Below are 20,643 nucleotides of genomic sequence, written 5' to 3'. Positions count from 1 at the left end.
AGAGAGATCTGCCTGTCTCTGCCTCTAGAGTACTGGGATTAAAGGTGTGCCCTACCGTGCCTGGACATATAGTTCCATTTCTTTGTCTAGTTCTTAACTTGTATATGTATTCAATTTGTGAGAGTTTACTGTGCTCTAAACTTAAAGACTTTTTTTCGTCATTCTCTCTGGCTGTTAAAAGTTTTTAATTGAGGGGCTGGAGAGATGACTCAGAGGTTAAGAGCATTGACTGCTCTTCCAGAGGTCCTGAGTTCAATTTCCAGCAACCACATGGTGGCTCACAACCATCTGTAATGAGATCTGGTGCCCTCTTCTGGCTATTATACATAATAAATAAAATTTTCAAAAAAAGTTTTTAATTGAGCCGGGCATCGGTGGCACACGCCTTAATCCCAGCACTTAGGAGGTAGAGCCAGGCGGATTTCTGTGAGTTTGAGGCCAGCCTGGTCTACAGAGCGAGATCTAAGACAGGCACCAAAACTACACAGAGAAACCCTGTCTTGAAAAACAAAGAAGTTTTTATTGGGTTTGGAGAGATGGCTAAGCAGTTAGGAGTGTATACTACTCTTGTGAAGGACGGGAGTTTGATTCCTAACGCCAGTGTTGGGCAGCCAAAAGCCACACATAACTCCAACCCTAGGGGATCTGACACCCTCTTCTGGACTCTTTGAGCACCCTCACGCACATGTGCACACACACACACACACACACAGTTTTTGAAAATAAAAATAAAAATAAATTTAGGAAAGTTCTTAAATTTACATTTTCTTAAATAATTCTATTGTATCCTGGTTAGTTTTTAAATTTTTACTTATTTATTTTATGTATGGGAGTATTTTGTCTGCATGTATGTCTGAGTGTCTTATGTATGCCTGGTGCCTGTGGAGTCCAGAAGAGGGTGTTGGATCCCCTGGGACTGAAGTTAGAGGTGGCTGTGCGGCACCATGTGGGTGCTGGGAATTGAACCTGGGTCCTCTGGAAGAGCAGCCAGTGCTTTAGCTATCTCTCCAGCCCCCAAGGTTTTACATTTTTATTTGTATTCAAATTTGATAGTAGAGCTGAGCATTGTGGTGTACCCCTTTAATTCCTGCACCTGGGAGGCAGAGGCCAGCAGATCTCTGTGAGTTCAAGGCTAGCCTGGTCTACATAGCAGTTCCAGATTAGCCATGTCTTTTCATAATGAGACCCTGTCTCCAAAAAAATTGCTAGCAAGTAAAATGTAGAGACAGACTTTAAAGTAGCCCTTATGTACAAGGCAAAGTGCTGGCTGTTGGAAATGTAAAGATGCAGGGAGGAGAGAAAACAAGAAAACTTCTAGTCTTCTAAAGAAATAGTTTTGGGTAAAAAAATGCTTGGCATGAAAACCTGGCAACCTGAGTTCAATCCCTGAAGCCTACATAAAGTGGAAAGAGAGGACCAACTTCACAGAGTTATCCTCTGGCATCCACACATGCACTGTGACCCCGACTCATGTCCCTCCTACCCCCAATCACACACGCAAATAATAAATAAAATAATTTAATGAAACAACTTTGTTTTAGAAGAAGATGAATCCTTAGGCAATGTGATGCTGCACAGACCACAGAGAATGAGGATGCCAGGATGGTGGTGGTCCCTAGGGTTGATGGAGTGCTTTTCCCCCAGTTTTTTGTTTATTTTTCAAGGTATCTTATTCATACTCTTTCTCTCCTTTTTGTAGCACCTGACAGATACATCCCATGGTGTACGAAATAAGTGCCTGCAGTTACTTGGCAATCTTGGCTCTTTGGAGAAGAGTGTCACAAAAGATGCTGCTGAAGGCTTAACTGCTAGAGATGTCCAGAAGATAATCGGGGATTACTTTAGTGACCAAGATCCACGTGTCAGAACAGCAGCTATAAAAGCCATGGTAAACATGATTTTAAAAAAGTATCTGGGGATGGTTTCTTTTTGTTTTTGTCTTTGCTTTTTTTTTTTTTTTTTGGTGTTTTTGTTTGTTTGTTTGTTTGTTTGTTTTTCCGAGAAAGCCCTGGCTGTCCTGGAACTCACAGAGATCCACCTGCCTCTGCCTCCTGAGTGCTGGGATTAAAGGTGTGGGCCACCACAACCACAGCCTGGCTTTTTTTCTTTTCTTCTTTTCCTTCCTTCCTTCCTTCTCTCTTTCTTGAGATAGGGCCTGGCTGTGTATCCATAACTGGCCTTGAACTTGGGCTGGTCCTCTTGCTTTAGCCTCACACCTGGCTCATCTCTTACGATTATGGTGTGTGCTGCTTTGGATATATTCTGAAATCCCCTAGTGCACACTGTGTTGGTGGTGGCCTCATAGAACTGAAGACACAAGTTCCTGTATGACAAGTATGCTTTTCTTTGGGCTTCGTTGGGACCCTTCATCTTTATCTCTGAGTCTGTTAGAATGCCAATTAGATCCCTCCTTCAGGTACACTGGTTCCAGCAGGAAAGAGTGTGACTCAGTTTTGTGTACAGTAGGCATACCATAGATGGCCCTTCAGAAATGGAAATGGGAGCTATGAGGGAGGTGTTCTTTAGGGGAAGCTGTGGTAACCGTTTGTTCCTTGGGCTTCTTTCTTCCTGGACCCAGAACTGGACCCAGGGCTTTGTAAACGCTAGTCAAGTATTGTAGCTAGAGTTTTCCTGCCTGGCCCACAGTCAGGACAAATCTCTCTCACCTGCCAATCCCACAGACGCTCAGACCCAACCAAGTAAACACAGAGACTTATATTGGTTACAAACTCTATGGCCGTGGCAGGCTTCTTGCTAACTTTTCTTACAGCTTAAATTAATCCATTTCCATTAATCTATACCTTGCCACATGGCTCGTGGCTTACCGGCATCTTCACATGCTGTTAGTCATCGTGGCAGCTGGCAGTGTCTCTCTGACTCAGCCTTCCACTTCCCAGCTTTATTCTCCTCCTTGTCCCGCCTATACTTCCTGCCTAGCCAATGGCCAAACAGTGTTTTATTTATTGACCAATCAGCAACACATTTGCCATACAGATCATCCCACAGCAAAGTATTCTACCAGTGAGCTGCAAACCTGACCTTCTTTTTCTTTCTTACCATTATTTTATTATCTAGTTGCAGCTCCATGAGAGAGGACTGAAGTTACACCAAACAATTTATAATCAGGTACCTTACAATGATTACTTTCTGGAAGGGGAGGAGGTTCATGGAGCTGGGAGGGTGTTGCACTGCTTCTCAGGATTGGAAATCTTGGAGACTTTAGCTAGCGATCAGTGGCCACACTTATTGGGATGGATGTGAAGCCATATCTAAAACATATACTTTTGAGAACAGTGTGGGATATATATGTAGTTCGATAGTACTAATGCATGTAAAAAGAATTGTAAGATTTGTGGAGCTCAGTGTGCATGAATGCTAAATACATGAAGAAAGTATGATTGGAAATAAAGAAAGTAGACTGGGCATGTAACTCATTGGGTCCTAGTATTGAAAAGTAGTAATAATTAGGGCAAGTTATAGTCTTCCTTTTCTGTCTTTGGCTGGGCCATACTGTAAGCAATTCTGGCACCACATATGGTAAACTAGAATGTTCTGGAGGGTGACCAAGACCACAGATCATATGAGAAGATGGCACATGAATGTAGTATTGGATTAAAAAAAGAAAATTGGAGTTGTGGAAAGGCTGTTTGACAGCTTAATCAAATGCCTTAGAAGATGGTGTTTCTACTGGAGCGTGATTGAGTGAGTCTAGGGATAAGTAATCTAAATCCACCCTCAGATCAGGTTTTGTTAGCTTACCATGAATAGTTTTATCTCTTGGTGGGAATTATAATTAGCCACATCTCTGGGACTGATATGTAAATATCTTTTGTAGTACTATGGGCTTTGAGTACTCTGAGTAGACTTTACTAGGTTTGATATTATTCTAGATATCTGTCACTCTGTCTGGATCTGCTTTTCACATGGGGTATGATGTTACATAGTTAGAATACAGCCTGAGAAGCATATAAATGCCAAAATTTCTTTGTTGGGCAAAGGTTTAAGAAATTAGAAGCACTCTGAAGTATTTTGGTTGCTATTCTTATCCTGCCATCCTATCTTCATTTTGAAAGTATTTGAACATCATCTTTGAGAACAGAGATTGATAGACGTGCAATCCTTCTTTGCAGGCCTGTAAATTGCTCTCTGATGACTACGAGCAGGTGCGCAGTGCCGCAGTCCAGCTTATCTGGGTTGTCAGTCAGCTCTATCCCGAGAGGTCAGTAGGTGTGAGTTGACCTTTGCTCATTGCTGTGCCATTTCTTTCTCCTTCCACCATACAAAAGCCATCTATAGAAAAACTTGTTGAGATTTGTGGAATGGTGTGAAATAGAGGGGGAGGGTACAGCTTTGATTATCAGGCTGCTGTGAACTGTGTACTTTGGGAAAGATACCTAACTCTTTTGGGTCCCAGCGTCCTCACCTGCAATTGAAGAAACTGAACTGTGTCTCTAAAGTACCTTTTTTTTTGAGATAGGCAGATCTAGATAAAGAATGAGAATAAGAAGTTTAGTGTAGTTTGGTTTAGTCCAAATGTCATATATAAAAGATACCAGGTGTTTATGCTTGTGGACATGTGTCACATGCATGTGGAGAGCAGAGGACGTAGTGCAGGAATCATTTCTCCTTCCACCATGTAGATTCTGGGGATAAAGCTCAGACCGTCAGGCTTGGCAACAAGCACCTTACTTTCCGAGCCATCTACTGGCTCTGGCTAAAAATATTTTCATAGCACTTCAATTAGTGATTCACAATGATTCCTTGAGATGGAGATTTATAATATTTATTCTATTTAATAGAAGGGTGTTTTCTATAGGAAAAAATAGGTGGTGGTTTCCTTTCCATTAAACTATTATCCAGCATTGGAAAGCAAGAATGGACTGATAAACCTATAGGAATGAGCTATATTTATAGTTATTTGGAACTTACACACACACTTGTCTAGAACTTGCTTTTTTCAGACTCAGACATAGAGGTCTGTTTTATATAGGTGATAGGGATTGAATGAGGGTCAGCATGCACTCTACCACTGAACTATAAATCTTTCCACCCCCACGTTCTTGGTTTCTTCATAAATCTTTGAACCTAATACACTGAAAGTTTGAAGTGCAACTAGAAGTCACTGGACAATTTTTCCCGAGTGATAGGTTGTGCTGAAGCATCTTTCCGTCTAGGATTCACTGCATACAGTTTTCATTGATCTTCCTTAGAGTACCGAACCTGTAGGCTCAGGCTTCGTCATGTGTGGTTTCTCCCCATTTCTTTTTATTTAGTATCGTCCCAATACCATCTTCTAATGAAGAAATTCGTTTGGTTGATGATGCATTTGGGAAAATTTGCCACATGGTCAGTGATGGCTCCTGGGTAGTTCGTGTTCAAGCAGCAAAGCTATTGGTAAGTTACACTTTCTTTAATGAACACAGTGATTGTTAAGTTTTTACAAACATTTTGAGAAACTGTAGATAGGGTCAGATATGTTATATGTTTAGAAACCCCATGATTTCTCCAATAGCTTGCCCCCCCTTTACGTTATATGCTTCATTACTGTGTTTATTTGCAAATAGGACGAACTTGAATATAAATGATTAATAAAGGTAGACATCAGTCCAAACTCTTAAATCTGGAGTGTAGTATTACCATACTTACTTCCGTGCACAAAAGCTGGGGAGGGGGGGTGTCAGTGAACAAACACATGAAAAGAAAAGGTAGTTAAACCCTTACCACTCAAATTCAACAGCACTCAGTGTCTTTTACCATGTGGGAGCCAGGAATCAAAGTCAGGGTTTCAGGTTTGGTAGCAAATGACCTTACCCAGTGAGCCATCTCATTAGCCCATAAATTTTTGTTTTCTTGTCTGTAAAATGAAAAATGTAATACCAAATTGAGAATTTAAAAAGATTAAAGATTGCCCACAGAAAGTATACCTATGAGTATACTTGTATATGTATGCATATATTATGTGTGTTTCTAGTTAGGTAGTGGTGGTGCATGCCTTTAATCCCAGCACTCAGGAGGCAGAGGCAGGTGGATCTCTGTGAGTTCGAGGCCAGCCTGATCTACAGAGTGAGTTCCAGGACAGCCAGAGCTACATAGAGGAACCCTGTCTCAAAAAACAAAAACAAACAAACAATTAAATAAATAAATGAAGGTGTGTTTCTATATAAGAAAGAGGCATAACTCTATGTAAATATGTGCATATATGTATGTTCATACATATGACTAAAAAGCCTAACAGGCTAGAAATGTTGTAACTAGTAACATTTGTAATTACCAGTGTTATTAGTGAGATTGGACTATTAATCACTCTTTAATACAAACAATTACATAATTTGGAGCTGTGTAGATTTAAAGTTATTAAAGCAGGGCTGTGGAAATGGCTCAGGAAGGTGGATGAGTTTGCTGAGTTAGGGATAGGTATGAACTGTCTAGAGTAGTAGGGAAAGAGGACAAGAAGGTAAGAAGTAGTACAGTAGTGGGTGAGAGGTGTGTGATGGGATAAAACTCAAGGAAAAGGAGAATCAAGTTCCTTCAGAATTTAAAAGGAAATGAGAAGGTGTTCGATTTGTCTGTGCTGCGCAAAAAGTGAAAGTTTTCCGTTCCTCATTGTAACAAAACAAAAAAATTCCACATGTAAGTTGTATTGGAAAATTGAAGACCATTCAAAAGAGATTGGGTTGTTATTATTATTCGTAACTCCTCAAAGAGGTTTCTTTTGTTATTATTTTTATTATTCATAACTCCTCAAAGAGGTTTTTTTTTTTAGTCCCCCCTAGTGTGACTGCCAAGTAAGCAAATCCATACAACAGATAGTTACTGCTTTGAGCTTAGGTCTGTCCAGGGTGTGGTTTTTTTTTGTGTGTGTGTGGAGGCCTCTTCAGAGTATGTTGAATTTTTCTTATTCAGTAAGGATTAAACTACATTTAAGTCTTTGATCTTAGAAGTTGTAACTTTTTTAGACTTTGCTGTATGCTTCTGTGCTTATAAGTGTGCCAAGCACTGGTGCTCCCTGAGGCAAATGCTGATGTCCTAGTTAGTTAGTTAGTTAGTGACAGCTTTACTTCTGGTGTACTGTCCATCTTGGTTGGTGTTTTGCTGTCTTTTAGTCTCCTGATTAGATAGAAGCTAGAAGCATTAAAGCTAGAAAGAAGAATGAGTAAGAACACGGGCCAGAGATGGCTCAGTGGGTAGAGGTGCTTGTCTGACACACCCGTGACCTGAGTTTGATTCTCAGAGCCCATGGACCGGGGGAAGAGAGCTGACTTCCCATGTGTCCTGACCACCACGTGGACATTGTGGTGGTGGTGCATACACATCCGTACACATACACACAATTCTAGTGAAATTAAAATTTTGAGAGCAGTTTTTGCTCTGGAGGCATGTTTGACACTGTTAACTATCTAGTTTCAGAGACACTTTATAAAGCTCTCCAGTGAAAGGGCTTTCTCAGGTTGCAGTTTAGGTTGGATAGTGGAAGTTATGCAGTTGGGGAGGTATATTATCTTACCTGAAGATGTTTAATATAGACAAGAGTGTAGAGTCTTCTCTGATTAGTGCAGTGTATATGAACTCTTTCCCAAATACTGTTCCTCTTGTGTTTTCCTGAATGAGTCTGCCATCTAAGAAGTCATGGACTAGAGAAATTGGGGGATTTTAAAAGTTATGGGTGAGTGTATAATGTGTGTATAGGTGTGCGTCCATGGCAGAGGTGAGAGGAGGGATAGCTTTGTGCAGTTGGTCCTCTCTCCACCTCTGCATGAGGACCAGGGATTGAACCCAGATCATGGGGCCTGTGTGCCAAGTGCTTTTTCCCACCAAGCCATCTTGTTGGCCCAGGAATTCTTTGTTTGTTTGTTTGTTTTTTGAGACAGAGTTGTTTTCTTTCCTTTCTCTTTCTTTTTTTTTTCTTATAACTTATTTATTTTTATGTACATCGGTGTTTTAGTACCCTAGGACTGGAGTTACAGATAGTTCTGAGCAGCCATGTGGGTGCTGGGAATTGAACCCAGGTCCTCTGGAAGAACAGTCAGTACTCTTAACCACTGAGTCATCTCTCCAGCTCCTCCCCCCCCCTTTTTTTTTTTGTTTTTTGGTTTTTGGTTTTTGGTTTTTTGAGACGAGGTTTCTTCTCTGTGTAACAGAGACAGGGCTGTTTTCTGTGTGGCCCTGGCTGACCTGGAACTATGTAGGCCCGGCTGGCCCCAAACTCAGAGATCTGCCTGCCTCTGCCTCCCGAGTGCTGGGACTAAAAAAGGCATGCACCACAATGCCTGGCTAGGAATTCTGTTTTATTTGTCCTTTATCCATCGATTCATCAGCTTATATCAGTTCTGTCCCTATGACATTACTTAAATTCACCCCTTCTCCTTTTCTGCTGGGCCCATACTAATGAAAGTTTCACCATTTTTTCAATTGAATTACTATGCTCTTGACATTTGTTAATTTAAAATGGAAAGCTTCAGCTATTCTTAGATGACACTGAAAATGTATTGCAAGTGCTATAAAATTTCTTGAGGCCTGACATGGCTAATACCTCTTCTGTGCTCCTGTGTTAGGAGAGAGCTCAGCTGAAGGCACTGAAGGAGGGTATTGGACACTGAACAAACAAACTTTCTATGAAGTGGTTAGAATGTTTCTTTGTTGGGGAAAAATGCTCTTTAAATCCAAGTAATGCTGGTAATAAAACTATGGAGAAAGTTGGAGATCTCACCAGGTTTGATGGTGCATGCTTGTAATCCCAGCACTGGGAGTCAGAGGCAGGAGGATCACTGCAATTAGAGAGCAACCTACTCTAGTAAGTTCCAGGCCAGGCAGGGAAGAAAGATCCAAGCCTGTGTAAGCATTTCCACATCTGTTAACTTAGGAATCACAGGACTTAGATGTATACCTCTTGTGCCTAGGGCCTGCTCTTATAGCCTCCTAAGCTGGTGGTGTTGCTCTTGTTTTGACTGTGTCTGGTCCATTCACCCCTGCTGCAGGATGAGCATTATGAGATACAAATCTACATTCTCCTTTATTTGAAACATGCAAACTAGCTAATCTCAGCTTCAATTTTTCACATTAAAAAATGGACATTATTGGGGCTAGAGAGATGGCTCAGTGGTTAAAAGCACTTACTGCTGTTTCAAAGGACCCAGCTTTGACTCCCAGCACCCATATGGTAACTCACAACTACCTGCATCTCTAGTTCCAGAGGACGCCCTCTTCTGACCTTCCACAGGCAAAACATCCATGCACATAAAATAAAATTTAAAAATTTTTTTAAAAATATGTGAGTGGATAAATAAATAAGTGTATGGAAAGAATAGAGTAAGAAGGGATGGAAGTTAGACCTACTGGGAGGTGGAAACAATGAACATCAGGAGTTCAAGACCAGCCTCAGCTAGATAGTGAGTTCCAGCCAGGGTGATATGAGACCTTGACACCCCCCCCCAAAAAAAAAAGAAGGAAGGAAAGAAGGAATGGGAAAAGATATGATGAGGAAGGATGGCTAAAACAGAGGGTTTCTGGAACCTATGTTTATATTTCAGCTCTGGAATTTGTGACTGTTACTTAGTATTTGTATGCCCCTCCCCCACGCATAAAATAGGACTAATGATGGTATTTACTTCGTAGCATACTACTGAGGATTAAGTGGGTTGAGATATGTACAAAGCTCTCAGAGCAGTATATGGAACAGAGTAATTTCCACCTCAGTCAGAGGTAGCTTCTATTACTATTGTCCATATTTTTATTGTAACAGTCTATTCCTGATGATTTAGAACCTATCTTAGCTATCAAGAATAATGTTACCTTTATGCATTTACTTGTAAACTCTCAATGTTAAGATGATGTTTGGAATATGCTTTGGATTCTTTCTTTTTACAGGGCTCCATGGAGCAAGTCAGTTCTCATTTCTTGGAGCAGACTCTTGACAAGAAGCTAATGTCAGATTTGAGGGTAACTTGAATTCTTTGTTTAAACTGGGTTTCTATAATCAATATCAGTGTAGATATATGGTGATCTGTGTTGATTTAATGTAGCAGTCCATGCATATGTTACATTAATTTAGGTTACTAGATTACATATTAATTCAAAATCATAGTAACTTGAACCAAATTACAAGCTACATCATGGACTTCATTCTGTAATAAAATATTTTGCAAAGGTTGTGTTAAACAAAAAAGAGGTAGGATTTACTTTCTGTTCCTTAGAAACTATGGAGGTCTGATCTTATTTGTGTGATGTGTGACATGGTGGGACTCCTTTTTAGCAACAGTTCCCACGGAAGGGTGAGTGAATGAATGAATCCTTTCTCTGGACAATAACCAAATGCCTCTGTGGAGTACCTTAGGCATTAACTGTGGTGGTGCTTCTTAACATGGTCGGCTAGATGAAATATGACCTAAAGTAGTATGTGCATTCATTGTCAGTACCTTAATTTTTATTTATAAACTCATAACAGAGTTATAGAATTGTTTATAAATATAAGGAAAAATGGCTTGCTTATATATAATCTCAGTACCTTTGACAAATTTGGTATCTTCTCTAGCTTTTTTTTTTTTTTTTTTCCGAGACAGGGTTTCTCTGTGTACTTTTGGTGCCTGTCCTGGATCTCGCTCTGTAGACCAGGCTGGCCTCGAACCCACAGAGATTCGCCTGGCTCTGCCTCCTGAGTGCTAGAATTAAAGACGTAGGCCACCACCGCCCAGCTTCTCTAGCTTTTTAAATGTGTGTTTTAAACACTGAATTGTTATGTAGATAACTTTGTAGCCTACTTTTTACATTCACCACTATATCACATAACCTTTTTTTTAATTGCCAAGTTTATACCTCATGTCTTTAACAGTTGCATACTTTGTTAAGTACATGGGCCATCTCTCTTTAGCCTTTTCACCATGGTAGGCTCAGATTCTTCTGATTTTTTTACCACTGTAGATCATGTGAAGGATATTATCCTTGTGACCTTAGTGACCCTTTCCTTTTTTTGAATTACTCCATAAGCTAAATCTTTCAACATGGTTCTGGAGTTGATGTAGGCATGCCATGAACAGTGCTGTATAGCTTTCCTTGATTTGAGTTGGTATTTAAGTCTGTTTTTGGTGCACAGGGTAGAAGTGTAAGGAAGGAAGTGCTTGTGGTGTATGAGATGAGATGAGCAATTTGAGGATTTCCAAGACACATTGCGAGGTGCAGGTTGTATTGTGGGATGAGACCCACATTCTTATAGACTCTGATACTTTGACTCATTGATGTTTCTGAAATGACTATCCGTGGTTTAAGATGTTTAAGAATTATGGTATGAAGCAGAGTGGCAGTTATTTATTTATGATGAGAACCATACCTGTGAAGCACCTTTGCTGATCAGTATGCTCTCCCTTGGTGCTCTACTAGAAGGTTATTTGGAGAGTACAGCTTTGCACAACTAGAGTATTGTTGCTATAGAGAGACAATGTTTTCTTTTTTGTTGTTGTGTTTGTTGTTTTGTTTTTCCAAGACGGGGTTTCTCTGTGTAACATCTCTGGCTGTCCTGAAACTCACTCTGTAAATCAGGCTGGCCTGAAACTCACCAAGATCTACCTGCCTCTGCTTTCCAAGTGCTGGGATTAAAGGTGTGAGCCAACACCACCCTGCAAGACAGTGTTTGCTAATGAGACTGACAAACGTTTTTAGAGTGGGTATATTTTCTACTGGAGACAATGTGTGACGAGGCACTGCTTTTGTCTGCCTCTCTGGCTCTCCTTTTCTATGTTTAATAGTAAGTATAGCCACCTGTCCAGTCAACACTTTTTCTAGGTTACTGGAAACTATTATAGACTTGTGGATTTCTTGTCTCGTTTTAAGTTGGGTTTGCATTTCTCTACTCTGAACTGTTGAGTCGTCTCCAAGGGCAGTTTTGTTGCCTACATCCTCATGGTTTTAGGTGCACCTTAGTGTTCTTGGCAAGCAGTAATTGTTGTCATCTTCTTCAGAGGAAACGCACTGCACATGAGCGTGCCAAGGAACTTTACAGTTCAGGGGAGTTTTCCAGCGGCCGGAAATGGGGAGATGATGCTCCCAAGGAAGAAATAGATACGGGTGCCGTGAACTTGATAGAGTCAGGAGCTTGTGGAGCCTTCGTTCATGGGTTGGAAGATGAGATGTATGGTAAGTATGGCTTTGTATTACCAATAGTACCCACATGCTTTGCTTTGTGTCAGGCATAGGAAAAGGTGATAATAGATGCATCATCTGTTCCTGCCATATGGCTCAGCAGGTAAAGGTGCTTCTCATACAAGTTTGGAGACCTAAGCACAATCTCCAGAACCCACATGAGAGATCTGACTCCATAATTGTTCTTTCACCTCCACACATGTGCCACAGCCTCTCATACACACAGAATTTATAAAGTGCATCTTTTCATTTAGCCTTTCAGTCACTGTGTAAAGAGCCTATTAGGAAAGAATGGCTAAGGCCCAAGCAGTATGATGCAGTGTTTAAATTCAAATATCTGCATTTCTATAAAATGGGGATGATAATAATAAGCATCTTTCTGAGCTGTAAAAATTAAATGAGATTCTGCACTCATAAAGCACTTGGAATGATACATGATCTATTTGTAGTAAGCACTTAGTAATAAAAAGTCATATTAATAATAATAATTTAGTTACTCAGACAACAAGATTTAAATTCAGGTGTTTGTGACCAGAAAGTCTTCTATCTTCCTTTTGCTTTTGTGAAAATTTTTGTGTCATATTATCTGTCTGTCTGTCTGTCTGTCTGTCTGTCTATCCATCCATCCATCCATCCATCCATCCATCTATCTATCTATCAATCAACTTACCTACCTACTTATCTATCTGTCTATGTAATGGAGCCTTACTGTATACCCCTGGCTAGCCTGGAACTTGCTTTATGGACCAGGCCAGTCTTGAACTCACAGAGATCTTCCTGCCTGTGATTCCCCAGTGCTGGGATGGAAGGTGTGCATAGCCATACCTGTCCAACTATTAGTTCTTTAAAGATTTTTCTGGTTCCACATATGCATTACAATCCTGAAGTTTTTCTACAGTGTCCTTCTACACCTCTCTTCCCTGTTGTGTTTTACTTTGAGAAATATCTTCCCATTTCCTGTTTCTCTCCCCTCAACTCCCTTCCTCCAACCCCTTTCCTCCTCCTCTTCCCTTCTTCCTTTCTTCTCTCTTTTTGTTGTTCTTGACATTAGAAAAGTTCAGTTAGAGAGGTGAGGTTGTAGCTTGGTTTGCAGATTACTTTCTAGCAGGCATGAAGTGGTGAAGATCACTCCATACAGTTTGTGCTGAGACCTGTCTTCATAGGAGGAACATGTCCCTTAACCACATACAGTATGATGCTAGCCTGGGATTACAGGTGTGAGTTCTAGTGTTTTCTCTTCCCTCATTGACTTTGTGGCAAGTAAATTCATTTTGCCAGTTCTTTGTTCTAAGATGATGATAGCTAGCTTATTTCAACCTTTACAGTAATAAGTTATTTAACATCTGACATTTAAGTATATTTTCATGTAGTTGGAACACTGAGATAAGGCAACACCATTTTCAGGAAATTCAATACACTTAGGCATATGTGTTACTTGATCACATGCACATGGAATAAGATACAGGCCTTAGTCCTTGGGATACAAAGCCCATGTTTGTGCATTGTTGTGATGGTGGCAGGAAGAAGATGCTACAGGGAGAATCTGTAGAGTGAGAGAAGAGTAGAGAATAAAAGTGGCCTGTGTGAGAAGGAATCCATGTTTTTCATGGCTCTTAAATAATGTTCAGTTTAATTTGTTTTTCATTTTTTAGAGGTTCGCATTGCTGCTGTGGAGGCTCTTTGTATGCTGGCCCAGTCTTCACCCTCCTTTGCTGAAAAGTGCCTTGATTTCCTAGTTGACATGTTTAATGATGAAATTGAGGAAGTGCGTCTACAGTCCATACACACCATGAGAAAAATCTCTAACAATATCACCCTCCGAGAAGACCAGCTTGATACTGTCCTGGCTGTGTTAGAGGTGAGTGTTTGTAGCTGTCATTTATTTTCTCATCAGATACCTAGGAGGCCATCCCCCTTTAACCCAGGTATTGTGAGGCAGCAAAGTTCTGCCCTCTTACCATATTCCTTCCAAAGTGGAATTTGAATAAGCTTGTTATTGCTGTGACCAGGGAAGGGAATAAAAAGAACATCTAACTTGAACTGGCTGAGTCAAGGAGACAAAAAAAAAAAAAAATGCTATGAGGACACTTTAAGGAAGAAAGCATAGGAGGTGTTTATTTTTAAGGACGAGATAGTGCCATTGACTAGACAGAAGGAAAATGGTGTGAGTGGTTTCTGAAGGTTAGAAAGGTTCCAGAGGTTAGAAAATCTTAACACCCAGGAATTCAAAGACCTTCACTGCAGTGGTAGCACATGACTGAAGACATGAGAGAGGGCAGAGGAGTACCTGGAAATAAGGCAGGAGACTGTGATAAAGAACTCTTTTTAGCCTCTGATTTTATTTCATTCAGTTGCTGCAACAGGAAAGAAACTTAGAGGTCAGTTCTTTCCACCCTATAGTTTTATAGAGAAAAAGTAATTTGTCTGAGGTCATACAGTCAATTAAGTGGTTGCTTTGGGTATACAAAGACTCCCCAGGCTGTAGAACTCATGTTCTTGGGTTATTTTTCTGAAGTGTCTGGATCTTATTTGCAAGTACTGAAGTTGGTTTCTCAGTGTTAACAAATGAGATCTGGCTTTAGCCCCTCACTCATGAAAGGTACCTCACTATTAGCTTCTGTGGGATGTCTCTCTGAGCCGGGCGGTGGTGGCACACGCCTTTAATCCCAGCACTCAGGAGGCAGAGCCAGGTGGATCTTTGTGAGTTTGAGGCCAGCCTGTTCTACAGAGAGAGATCCAAGAAAGGTGCAAAGCTACACAGAGAAACCCTGTCTCGAAAAAAAAAAAAAAGAAAAGAAAAGAAAAAAAAAGAAATTGTGAGATGACTTTCTGTATGCTGTGAATATGTGTTGCTCTGATTGGTTGATAAATAAAGCTGTGTGGCCACCTCCTGAGAGGTCACCAGATGATCCAACATCCAGAACAGCTTCAAGGCAACAGGCTCAGAGAATACAGCATCACAGATTACTCCAGTTAGGACTTGACCATAATCCTAAAATTTTCTTTGTGTCCCCAGAAGACTACCAGCGCCCTCAATCAGCAGGAAGTAGCCTAGAAAACTACACCAGCTTTCCCCAAAAATGGATTATGAATGTTTGTCTTTGTTTAGATTGTTGATTTCTAATTGTTATTGGTCATAGTCAATCTCTTTCTAAAAGAAGAAAGGGGGATATGATATAGAAATGTAGGCTATAGATATGATAGGATGAAAGGGTAGATTATTGAATCTATTTTTAAAGAGCAACATCTTGTTTAAAATGTTTTACATTGCTGTGGATTTTAGTTTATTGATACAAATTTAAAGTTAATTTTGTTATTCTGTATGTATATTTCTACTCTTGTTTAAGGTATTATGTTTATGCAGCTCATTTGAAATTGTAGTATAAAATTAAATACAGATTAATAGTCATCTAGGATAATCAAACTTATAATCATGCTAGTTAAGTTTTTTAGGTATATAAAGGTATATTTCAGTTAGGTAGGTAATCTTCAAATACTTCAAAGACTTACAGAATATGGCATTTAAAATGTTTCAAAAACTTCGACTCTATGGACAGTGAGACACATCTGCTCCTGGCAGCACTGACTTACTTCAAAGAGAAAGATGGGTATCAAAGACAGTCCATATGGAGTTTATCTTCTTGGCAAAAATAGCCATTTGGGCAAGAAACTACTCTTACCTGGAGTGCTGATAATATGTTGTATAAACTGGACATACAGTTTCCATAGGAAAATGACCACTGAATTTACCAAAACAAGGCAGAATGGTCCTTCAGGTTCCTACTTCGCAGAGGAGACTGCCAGACATTCTACAGGACACAGGGAAAAATGACTGAGAGACTAGGCCTATGGGCTGAAGATGGATGCCCCAACGTTGCAGAGGAACATTGCCATCTGTCTCTGTCATTCTAGATTTTTAGAAGTTGAGTACAATGTACTTCCTGTTTACTTAGGTAATATTATATCCTTCTGGGGTCTTTGATGTAGTTGAAGACTAGCTAGTTATAATTTTCCTTGGTTATGATAAAAGATAAATTAGATATGAAACTTTAGACTCATAAATATAAGATAGAATATTTTCTTTAATTTTGCCAAATACAAATAGATTAGGTATTATAATTGTAATTCTTGCTTGATAACTTTTGTTATATATAATTTTACTATGTTAAAGTTAAAATCTTCCTTTTTGATTAGACAGAAAGGGGGAAGTGCTGTGGGATGTCATTGTGTATGCTGTGAATATGTGTTGCTCTGATTGGTTGATAAATAAAATGCTGATTGGCCAGTAGCCAGGCAGGAAGTATAGGTGGGGTGAGCAGATGAGAAGAATTCTGGGAAGAGGAAGGCTGAGTCAGGAGTCACCAGCTAGACACAGAGGAGGCAAGATGACAAGGCAGAACTGAGAAAAGGTACCAAGCCACGTGGCTAAACATAGATAAGAATTATGGGTTAATTTAAGTGTAACAGCTGGTCAGTAATAAGCCTGAGCTAATGGCTGAGCAGTTATAATTAATAAAAGTTTCTGAGTGATTATTTTATAAGCAGACCACAGGACTGCAGGGGGCCTGGTGGGAACGGAGAAACCTTCTGACTACAATTAGGATAATTATTTCAGATTCCTGCTGCATTCTTTTTTTTTTTTTTTTTTTTTTAAGATGAATAGGCTTTTTTTTTAAATGGCTTATTTAATCTTTATTTTATGTGCATTGGTGTTTTGCCTGCATGTATGTCTGTGTGAGGGTGTCAGATCCCCAGGAACTGGAGTTACAGACAATTGTGAGCTGCCATGTGGGTGCTGAAAATTGAACCCAGGTCTTCTGGAAGAGTAGCCAGTATTCTTTTTTTTTTTTTTTTTTTTAATTTATTTATTTTAAACAGTAAAATAGTTTCTCTGTAGAAAATAATATAAATGATAACATTTCCCAATAAGCCCTTTTAAGCCAAATGATAGCTGAATTATACATATAAATATTGATTAGATTCTGGGATACAGAAGAGACCTAACTTAATCTGTTCAGAGAGCTATGTTTTACTTAAGTTGTTTATGTGAGATTCCGATTCATCTTCCCTTTCACTGTTTGATTTACGGCAGATGTTTTTCTACAGGCTAATCATAAGCTAAAAAGATTTTAGCCTCCCCTCCTGAAAGTACGGCCAGCATTTTCTTTCATCAGCTTGATACAGTACAAATTCGTATCCTAATAGTGAAATGTTTCATTAAAGCTTGCCCAGTGATTGGGTAAAACCAAAACTTACTATAAACCACAGTCATCCTAGGGTCCCCCCTGCTAGGTAGCTTCCCTGGATCTGTGGGTTGCAGTCTGATTGTCCTTTGCTTTATATCTAATATCCACTTATGAGTGAGTACATACCATGTTTGTCCTTCTGGGTTTGGGTTACCTCACTCAGGATGATATATTCTAGTTCCATCCATTTGCCTGCAAATTTCATGATGTCATTGTTTTTCTCTGCTGAGTAGTACCCCATTGTGTGTATATACCATATTTTCTTTTTTTTTTTTTTTTTCCGAGACAGGGTTTCTCTGTGTAGCTTTGCGCCTTTCCTGGAACTCGCTTTGGAGACCAGGCTGGCCTCGAACTCACAGAGATCCGCCTGGCTCTGCCTCCCGAGTGCTGGGATTAAAGGCGTGCGCCACCACCGCCCGGCTATTTTCTTAATCCTTTCTTCAGTTGATGGGCATTTAGGTTGTTTCCAGGTTTTCAGCCAGTATTCTTTTTTTTTTTTTTTTTTTTTTGGTTTTTCGAGACAGGGTTTCTCTGTGTAGCTTTGCGCCTTTTCTGGAACTCACTTGGTAGTCCAGGCTGGCCTCGAACTCACGGAGATCCACCTGGCTCTGCCTCCCGAGTGCTGGGATTAAAGGCGTGCGCCACCACCGCCCGGCTCAGCCAGTATTCTTAACTACTGAGCTATATCTCCAGCCCCTTCTGCTGTATTCTCTGTAAAACAGGGTGCTTTTTAAAGGGTGTTATCATTTAAAGAATGATATCATTATCCTACTTCCATAGATAGCACTTCTTTTAAGAATTTTCCCGAGTTCACACCTATTTTGTTTTGTTTTGTTTTGTTGAGGCAGGGTTTCTCTGTGTAGCGTTGGCTATCCTGGAACTCACTCTGTAGACCAGGCTGGCCTCTATAGAACCTACAGAGATCCACCTGCCTCTGCCTCAGATTAAAGGCATGCTCCACCACCGCTTGGCTTCATGTCTTAATTCTAAGAAGGCAAATTTATGCTGTGTGTATTGTTTGTCATAGGTGGTCTCTATCCTTTTTGGTTTCTTTTTGTTTGTTTGTTTTTTGACAATGCCTCACTCTGTAGCCCAGACTGGTTAGAACTCACTGTAGGCTGGCCTTAAACCCAAGGACAGCCTCCTGCCTCCTCAGTGATGGGATTATAGACTTGAGCCATCTTGCCTGGCTTTTCGTTTTCTGTATCATTTCTGACCTTAAATTTCATACTGTAATCACTTCTGTGTCTTCATGCCTTTCTTTACTATTTCACTGTAGGTGTGTGTGTGTGTGTGTGTGTGTGTGTGTGTGTGTGTGTGTGTCGTCGTCGTCGTCGTCGTCGTCGTCGTCCCCCCCCCCCCCCCCCCCCCCCCCCCCCCCCCCCCCCCCCCGTCCCCTGCTCCTACAAAACTGCCACTGTTCACTCATTGGATTTTGTTGATGTCCACAGTGTATAAGCTCCTTGACTCAGAATTTTCCAAGGAGTTAGACATATAAACTATTCTTCCACTGTGCTGGTCATGGCTCCCTTGCATTTACTGTGTTACTATATTTCTTTGCTTTGACCCTTCTGGCTGGAATTTCTTTTGGGGGCTATGCTGAGATACTGTCCTACCTAGAGAAATCTGTTTATTAATCAGGTACTGTCAATGGATTCAAAATACTGTTATGTCAAAAACATATGCGCTTTGAGCATAATTATAGTCTTAAAAGAAGTAAACAGTTTCAGATGGTGACAGATCGTATACAGAAGATAAACAGTCTAGACATGTGGGAGGTTTTATGATATATCATCAGGATAGTCAAGCTTCTGAGGAGAGGATACTTAAAGGACAGAGCAGCCATTCCTGTGAAGACTGAGGCACAGACCTGCTCCTGGAAAGGCTAAGGTACAACAGAGTAAGAATTTCAGTCTTCATGGAACATAGTGAGAAAGCAGAGGTTTTAGAAGTAGATAGGCAGGGGACAGGTGACTGTGGAGAAAAGTTGACATATAGACTTGCCTCTCTTTCAGCATTTCTCGTTCTTAAAACATTTTTGAAATTTATATCAGATACATTGTTAAATTCATTTTTGAAATTTATATCAGATACATTGTTAAATTCTGTCAATCAGCCAGGCAGTGGTGGCACATGCCTTTAATCCCAGCACTCGGGAGGCAGAGCCAGTTGGATCTCTGTGAGTTCGAGGCCAGCCTGGGCTACCAAGTGAGTCCCAGGAAAGGCGCAAAGCTACACAGAGAAACCCTGTCTCGAAAAACAAAAACAAAAACAAAAAAAATTCTGTCAATCATTTGATGCATATTAAATACTGGTCCCATGTGTCTCCTCTTTATTTTTTTTTCTTTTATCATGTCTAGCAGGTTTGTCTGTTTGTTTTATCTCCTTGATGAGATCATTACCTCTGTAAGTAGAGTTGCTCGGTGATGCCTTTTATTATGTTCTTTTCAGGTTCAATCTAGTGACTTAGTCATAGTGAATGCTTAGCAAATATTTCCTGAAACAAATCTGTACAAGTTAACCACGTAACTGGCAATTATATAGTTCTTAAGAAACACATAAATTAAAATTGTTTTTCTTACTAGTTTGAACATTGTTTTTCCAAGACATCAGTACAGCTTCCTGCTGTCAGCAATGGAGATTTACTCATTTGGGAAGCATTTTCGGATGGTTAAGTTGACAGTGTGTAGAGGCAGACAGATCTGAGTCAGCTCCTCAGTCCCTCTCTGTGGTCTTTACTTTTCCCTGTTGTCTTGGCTATGTCTGTCTGTTGTGTGCCAGGCACTGTTGTAGGGGAAGTTATAATAGTGAGTGAAAGCCATGATCCTGCTCTCATGAACCTTATAATTTAGTGGGAGTCAGAAATACTGATACAAAGGCATAGCAATAAAATGAAGTAAGTCCATAGCATGAGTGAGATACCATAAGAGCATATCAGGGGAATTTGGTTCTTTTTTTTTTTTTTTTTTTTTTTTTTTGGTTTTTCGAGACAGGTTTTCTCTGTGTAGCTTTGCGCCTTTCCTGGAACTCACTTGGTAGCCTAGGCTGGTCTCGAACTCACAGAGATCCGCCTGGCTCTGCTTCCCGAGTGCTGGGATTAAAGGCATGTGCCACCACTGCCCGGCTGGTCTTTCTTTTTTTAACCTGTTCCGCTATCCTTTGTTTGTGTGTGGGGTTCTTATTATATAGCTCAGGCTACCCTCAAAGTCATAATCCTACCTCTGATTCCCAAGTGCTGGGACTGCAAGTGTGTGAAACCACATCCAGC

General features: G+C 40.3%; 1 protein-coding gene across 2 annotated transcripts in view; it reads left to right on the top strand.

Moving 5' to 3' along the window:
• The window catches only part of Ints4 (integrator complex subunit 4), a 75,973-nt gene that overhangs the window by 18,789 nt on the left and 36,541 nt on the right, over nt 1–20,643 (top strand). For both annotated transcript variants that reach the window (XM_052763203.1, XM_052763202.1), the window contains exons 5-11: nt 1,700–1,888; nt 3,076–3,126; nt 4,131–4,219; nt 5,274–5,394; nt 9,865–9,936; nt 11,949–12,123; nt 13,782–13,987. In XM_052763203.1, coding sequence (XP_052619163.1) covers nt 1,700–1,888; nt 3,076–3,126; nt 4,131–4,219; nt 5,274–5,394; nt 9,865–9,936; nt 11,949–12,123; nt 13,782–13,987 — 903 coding nt within the window. The remainder of the gene's footprint in view (nt 1–1,699; nt 1,889–3,075; nt 3,127–4,130; nt 4,220–5,273; nt 5,395–9,864; nt 9,937–11,948; nt 12,124–13,781; nt 13,988–20,643) is intronic.

Source organism: Peromyscus californicus, unplaced genomic scaffold, assembly GCF_007827085.1.
Source record: "Peromyscus californicus insignis strain IS unplaced genomic scaffold, ASM782708v3 Scaffold_4__1_contigs__length_199733344, whole genome shotgun sequence".
NCBI lineage: Eukaryota > Metazoa > Chordata > Mammalia > Rodentia > Cricetidae > Peromyscus > Peromyscus californicus.
The sequence above is the reverse complement of the archived record's forward strand: the minus strand, read 5'-3'. Positions and strand labels throughout refer to the sequence as shown.